Source organism: Octopus sinensis, unplaced genomic scaffold, assembly GCF_006345805.1.
Source record: "Octopus sinensis unplaced genomic scaffold, ASM634580v1 Contig16612, whole genome shotgun sequence".
In the NCBI taxonomy this organism is placed as follows: domain Eukaryota; kingdom Metazoa; phylum Mollusca; class Cephalopoda; order Octopoda; family Octopodidae; genus Octopus; species Octopus sinensis.
Window position 1 is genome coordinate 35001 of NW_021834474.1, and position 7500 is coordinate 42500.

Here is a 7500-nt window from a genome sequence, read left to right on the forward strand (position 1 = left end):
ATTAAAGAAGTTATTTTCGAGTTCACAGGGGAGAGAAATTCAATTTAGTGGTACTAAAACGAATTTCTCGCTGTATCATATACATATATATACAGATAGGTTTATGAGACAGAACCACCTTCAAGCAACTCAAACAATATTGAACGACATTATCTATGATAGAGATATATAAAATTAAATTTTATAAAATTAATCACTACAATTACTATTCTGAGTCATATATTAAATTATATAGACAACGCGGGTTTCTTGACAATATATCTATCAGTATTGCTGAAATAGATCAATCCGACTATACTGCCAATCTTCAGGTCTGGATTATATAAAACTCTTTTACTATTTACATCCTATATAAAGACATGACAATCAAAAATATACAACTAGAAATCGTCGAAATAATTATTCATTACTAAATAAAGAACATATGTAGAGATTAATTTGATAAAATTTAATCTTATATATCTCTATCATAGATAATGTCGTTCAATGTTGTTTGAGTTGCTTGAAGGTGGATCTATCTCTTAAACCTATCTATCTATCTATCTATCTATCTATCTATCTATCTATCTATCTATCTATCTATCTATCTATCTATCTATCTATCTATCTATCTATCTATCTATCTATATTCTATTCACAACCTTACGTTCGTAAGCTCGACGCACTAAATACTGAACCATGTGCCTTCACACACACTCTCTGTCTGTCTGTCTATCTGTCTGTCTCTGTCTCTGTCTCTCTCTCTCTAGTCTCTTTCTCTCTCTCTCTCTCTATTTATATATATATGTATATATATATATATACACACACAGACAAATATTCTATATTTATAAACATAATTATAATCAGGGGTCAGCTAATTGCTTCACCACGCACCGAATTTAGAAATAGAAGCTAATATGCCTTTTCTACTAGCATTTAAGATCTCCCAGAAAGCAACGCACTTTTTTACGTAGGGAAAAAGTAAAAAAATAACGGTTCCACGCGACTCAGATTAGCTACATAAGTGTTTCGAGATTAAAGTAAAGTTATATTTACTTATTTCTCATGGCCTTTGATCGTGTACATATTTAATCCTAACACTCTCAAATTTATATTTCGAAATGCTGCACTGAAGATGAGAAATAAGTAAGTAAATATAGGTTTATTTTAATCTCGAAACGCGTATGTAGCTAATCTGAGTCGTGTGGATTCGTTAGTTTTTCTTTGTGACTCAAAACTATTGAAAAGGTTGCAAGACGCAACGAAAATTTTAGGACAATAAAAATAATAAAAAAGTGGAATTTTTACCGGTGAGTGTGTTACCTTATAAGGCACAAAAAGAAAATGACTCTCCCCAGACACAACAGTATATATATGCATATACTGTGCATATATACATATATATATACAGATATATTATATATGTATATATACATGTATGTATGTATGTATATATATATATATATATATATATATATATATATTATATATATATATATATATATATATATTTATATATATACACATATGTATACATATATATATATATATATATATATCTTTTATTAAACTTTTAATACTTTTGATATATATTTAAAATAATATAAATTAAATTAATTTTATGTATTGGCTTATGTTTTTCATTGTTTGATTTGCCTAATAGTGGTTTTATCTCTAATTTATCATAATATTATATATATATATATGTATGTATGTATATATATATATATATATATATATATATTATATATTATATATATATATATATATACATATATATACATATATATTTACATATATATGTATATATATATATATGTGCATATATATATATGTGCATATATATATATTAAAATAATGAGGGTAGAATTTGATATCAATCAATTAACATCAATTTAAACCAGTGGTCTAGCATATTCAAAAATAATCCGAAGACTTAAAAATTATATTACAATTCATAAGAGGAATGACCACTAACGGGGATTCCTATACTCTTAGAAATAGACGTCAAATCGCCTTGCCACAGAGAGTGCGTTCTCTATTCTCATTGTTTTAATTTAGAATAGCAATGTTCTCAAACCAGTAAAGTAACTGTGCTAATTTATTATCCGCAGGGTTGTTGTCCGGCATCTAGCGCGCCAAAATGAAGACATTTGAAAAATACCACAAATATAATTTGTAGAACTGTACATGGGTTTTCTTTCGGGGAAACGTTTCTGTGTATAGTTCTGTGAAATATGTTTTGAGATACGAAAGGCTACGCTGAGGATTTACACATACTTGCATTTTGCTAGTATTAATGATGAAATCGTTTTAGTCCGTAAATTTTTATTTGCCTTGCTTATTTTTCACATTTTGGCGTTTGCTGGTTTTTTTGTCGAGAACACACTCTTTGAGGTAAGGCGATTTGACGTCTATCTCTGTGTCCGTTGCCAGCCTCGCCTGACCCCCGTGCCGGTGGCACGTAGCACCATCCGTTAGTGGCCGTTGCCAGCCTCGCCTGCCTCCCGTGCCGGTGGCACGTAAAAGCACCATCCGTTCGTGGCCGTTGCCAGCGTCGCCTGGCCCCCGTGCCGGTGGCACGTAAAAAGCACCATCCGTCCGTGGCCGTTTGCCAGCTCCGTCTGGCACCTGTGCAGGTGGCACGTAAAAAGCACCCACTACACTCATGGAGTGGTTGGCGTTAGGAAGGGCACCCAGCCGTAGAAACATTGCCAGATCAGACTGGGCCTGATGCAGCCTTTTGGCTTCACAGACCTCAGTTGAACCGTCCAACCCATGCTAGCATGAAAAGCGGACACTAAATGATGATGATGATGATGATATATCATGATCTGTGTCTACTATCCACAGCAAGTCTCCATCGTCTCGTTTGAATATTTGTTAATACCAGGGAGATTTCAGTCATAATCGGCTTCGCTTGAGCTCGCACCCACGGCTTCCATACACTCTCTGTTGCTCTCCTATTCGACCCTGCATCGAAACGTTGTGTCACCAAGTTGCAGTGGAAGCGAGTCTGTTAGTGTTATTTAATCCTATACCCCTGATAATCGCTAATAATATTTGAATTTAGTTCAAGGAATTAGAACAGACCACCCATTTCGGTTCTGACTAAACATGCCGTGACTTTGAGTCAGGATTATAACGAGGAATGAGGATGTAACTAATACTAGTCTACAGTATTTGGGCTACTCCTAATTTTTCACAGATCAAGGTCAAGGATTGAATCGTTAGATTCTACACTCTCAACACTCCCTAGTGTAGTCACCCAACTCGCCCATTCTGGAGTTAAACTCCACCAATAAATGTTTGATTAATTTCAGGTTTAAAAGTAGTTAAACAGAAAGATAAACGTTAACTTTTGCAGTATTTACATCATATCACCTAACTATGTATAGGGGCTAGAAAACTTCTGATACATTACTGAAAGCATTCCCGGACGGCCTCATGAGCAGTACAGAACAGAAGTACAAAAGACGTCTAATTTAATTTCATTCGTGCTCTCTTTTCAAATCTACTCAGTCAAATGATTTATTCTAAGATTTCATTAATATATAATTGGTTTAACTTTTGGAAACTGCATCGTTTTAATTGTATCGATACTGAATAAGATCCTGAGTGAGCTGAAATCATGGTCCTTCATTATCGGGAATAAATGTTCTTTCTACGGGTTATGACATCCAAAATTATTTTAGTGCAAAGCTAGAAATATATATTCTTATGTATGATTGCATAATTCATAAGCTCAATAGTGCGCTATCTATTTTCTACGGGGAAAATACTGACAGCAAAAGACATTTCCAAAAGAAATTTCCATACCACCACTAAATACCAGGTGCTAAACCATAGGAGATTACGAAGCAATTGGTCAAATTGTAGAATAACTTGTGATAACTAGAATTTGTATTAAATTTCAATTATTATTGCACCGCAAAAAGTAAATTTGTGAGAAATTGAGAAGAAAACTGTTTAGTTTTGCAAAAAAAGCATTTCGATGTTATTGTGAAATCCAGTAAATGAAGAAAAAAGAAATCAGAACCTCAAAGTGTTATATAATTTCCCCTGACAGCCAATAGGATAGGAGATGATTAAAGCAGCAGCGTGTAAGGGGAAAGCGTACTAACAAATTTCTTACCTTCAAAGGAAAGCATGCATGTACAGTTAAATCCACCATCGGTAGTTCCTCGACAAGTTCCACCGTTAAGACACGGGTTTGAATGACAAGGATTTACAGTTTCGCAATGTTCACCTGTAAAATCTGGCAAACACTGACAAACGCCGTTGTTTTTACAAAACCCGCCATTATAACATGTTGCATTTTGGCATGTTATTTCTTCCTGACAATAAAGACCAGTAAAGTTTTCCAAACAAACACATACGTGTTGCTTGTAAATTACCAAACACTGACCACCGTTCAAGCAAATATCTTTATGACAGGCTAGTTCTATTTCACACATTTTCCCTACATAACCCTTTGGACATGAACAGGTATAGCTTCCACCATTCAATTTTAAACAGGTACCTCCATTATAACAACTATTTATCGTACATGGATCCCACTCATCACAGTGGATTCCTGAATACACCCCTGCGCATCGGCACTTGTAACCTGCAGGTGTGTCAAATGCCAAATGACACGAGCCATTATTCTTGCAAGGGGAAAATTGGCAACCAGATGCGTCCAAATCACAGAGGTCCCCCGTGTAACCGGCTTTACATTTACATCGGTATGCAATGTCCGATAACCTGACACACCCTGTCGATTTATTGGACGGGCATGTTGCCGAAATGCACGGGTCCCATAACTGGCATTGGCCCCCTATAGAACCATTCACGCACAGGCACTTGTATGTGTCGTTATCGTTCATGATACAGGTTCCACCGTTTTTGCAGGGTTTCAAGAGATAACATAAATCCCTCCTTTGACATTCTCCTCCAATAAAACCAGGTTTACACAAACAATGCTTTCCTGTAATATTGCTGATATGACATGTTCCTCCATTTTGACAATTAATAGCAATACAGGGATCGAGGTAAGAACAATTCCTACCCCTATATTTCGTTGGACATTTGCATTTATAGGAGTTTTTCTGTGTAGGAATACAAGTTCCATTATTATGACAAGGGTTATGTAAGCTACAAAAATTAAACACATCACACAGTGGTCCAGTGTAACCAGATTTACATTGACATTTAAAATCCTTTTCGGTAACTGCTATACACTTTCCATTTTTGCAAGGTTTCAAACCACATGGGTCCAATGAGTCACACACTTCACCGGAGTATCCTGGAGAGCAATCGCACTGAAAAGTGGCATTAGAACGTATTCTACACGCGGCGCCATTTTGGCACGGAATAGATGTGCATGGATTTGAGAACTCGCAAAACTCACCAACATATCCATCCGGACATTTACACTTGAATTCGTTGTGGGACGTCATCTTACAAGTGCCGTTGTTCAAGCAGACTTTGTGAGCACACGTATCTTCACCTTCACATGTTTCGCCTCGCCAGCCTCGAGTACAGTGGCAGGTGAAATTATTAGCTTTCGAAACACACGTTCCCCCATGAGCACATGGAGAGCGAATTAAACATTGGTCGAATTTGTCACAGTCCGGGCGCATATGAACTAAAAGGAAAGATGAAAAGAGAACAATATAAGCATCATGGATATTATAATAAAAGTGTTTTAAATATAATGTATTAATATAATCTTTATATATAAAAGAGAGGTTGTGTGCTGTCTGTCTCCTACGATTTAGATTCCTAACTACTCCCACATTTTGTGGTGCAGTTTAACCAAAACCGGGTATCTTATAGTCGTGATTCATATCGAGCCCTTCTGGGTATTAGCGCGCGTCTACGATGAGTCTACGATTTAAAAAAGAAATTACCATCAATTTTTCCCATTTTTAATGCATTTTTGGCATATATAAGGGAAGTAACTCTCTAAAAATTTATTATTAAATCTCAGAACGTAAAAAGCTACAGTAACACCCCCACTTTTTCCCTCTTTTTCCATAGATATTGTATCCTTGCCTTCATTATCCAATGTCACCTTTTAAGACAATATGTTGTGATTTGACACACACTTAACTGTTATTTCTAGTAAGTGGAGTGATCACGTCGAGGTTTCTTTCTCGGTTTGTAGATGTCCAAATTAGTAAAAAGGACAACCAGCTGAAAGATTAGCAGTTCGTCTCTTCTCCTGCATTGTGTTGGTGATCAAAATGTGAAGGCGCATGGCTTAGTGGTTAGGGCATTCGGCTGACGATTGTAAGGTCGTGAGTTCGATTCCCGGTGATGCGTTGTGTCCTTGAGCAAGACACTTTATTTCACGTTGCTCCAGTCCACTCAGCTGGCAAAATTGAGTTGTACCTGTATTTCAAAGGGCCGGCCTTGTCACACTCTGTGTCACGCTGAATCTCCCTGAGAACTACGTTAAGGGTACTCGTGTCTATGGATTGCTCAGTCACTTGCACGTTAATATCACGAGCAAGCTGTTCCGTTGATCGTATCAGCTGGGACCCTCGTCGTCGTAACCGACGGAGTGCTCTTTTGGTGATCAAAATATTTCTCTCGCATCAACTCACCTCAGTTCGTTCTAAGTAGGCACAAGAAAATAATAAATTTCATCGCTGTAAGAAGCAGAAGTATTGTGAAATTGTCGAGTTTTTCATTGACTTGCAATGCATTGTGCAAATTCCCTTCTTAAGTAAACAGATCAGCTTCTTACAACGTATATTTGTCTTCCATTCACTGGAGCTATACAGAAAATGGAGATCTGATAAATGGTGTGTAATGTTCGAAGTAAAAGCAACTTACCTGCTTGTCGCCATTGACTGTATGGACTAATTTCACTGAAGAATTTAGATTGCACTCTGTAGAAATAGGAATCATTGGCACTGTCACGCAACGGCGTATTGTAGCAGTGTTCGGTGCCACCGGAAACGGTGTTACGATGGTGGTATTTTTCGTTTCGAATTTCAATGTTGTACGTGTAATTAAGCTTGTGTACCGGGTTCTGCCAGCATATCTGCGATGTTTTCCCTTTCGTAATTGTACAAAAGGTTTCTAATTCTGCAACAGACGTTAAAAGAAGTGTTGTTGAAATATGTATGCACAAGATAATATTTCTATGTCGGTTATTACCGCTTAATGTTTGTTTTAATAGTAGTATTTTTACGACACAGAAGATTATAAGTGGACTCCCCATCATACTTACACAGACACAGACACACACACACACAGTGACTTGTATTCAAGTTCATATTTTTCCACACACATACACACAAATATATATATATGTATATATATATATATATATATATATATATATATATATATATAATTATATATTATATATATATGTTATATAATGAATGTCAACATTAGAGAACTTTGGAAGTCATTTATGATCTAAATCTGATTTTATAGAACTCCCTGATGTTTCATGAGTGTAGCCTCACCCCCTTAGATTTTTGGAGAACTCAGATGTGTTTTTGGCTGATGAGTACG

The 7500-nt window shown here is 36.1% G+C and overlaps 1 protein-coding gene across 1 annotated transcript in view; it reads right to left on the reverse strand.

The window, feature by feature from the left end:
• LOC115230871 (fibropellin-1-like) overlaps window positions 1-7500 on the reverse strand; it is a gene marked incomplete at its 3' end in the record, with an annotated part of 35992 nt that overhangs the window by 22786 nt on the left and 5706 nt on the right. The window contains exons 2-3 of the mRNA XM_029800986.1: window positions 6808-7062; window positions 4118-5611 (exon numbers count right to left, since the gene is read on the reverse strand). Of these exons, the coding sequence (XP_029656846.1) occupies window positions 4118-5611; window positions 6808-7062 (1749 nt within the window). The remainder of the gene's footprint in view (window positions 1-4117; window positions 5612-6807; window positions 7063-7500) is intronic.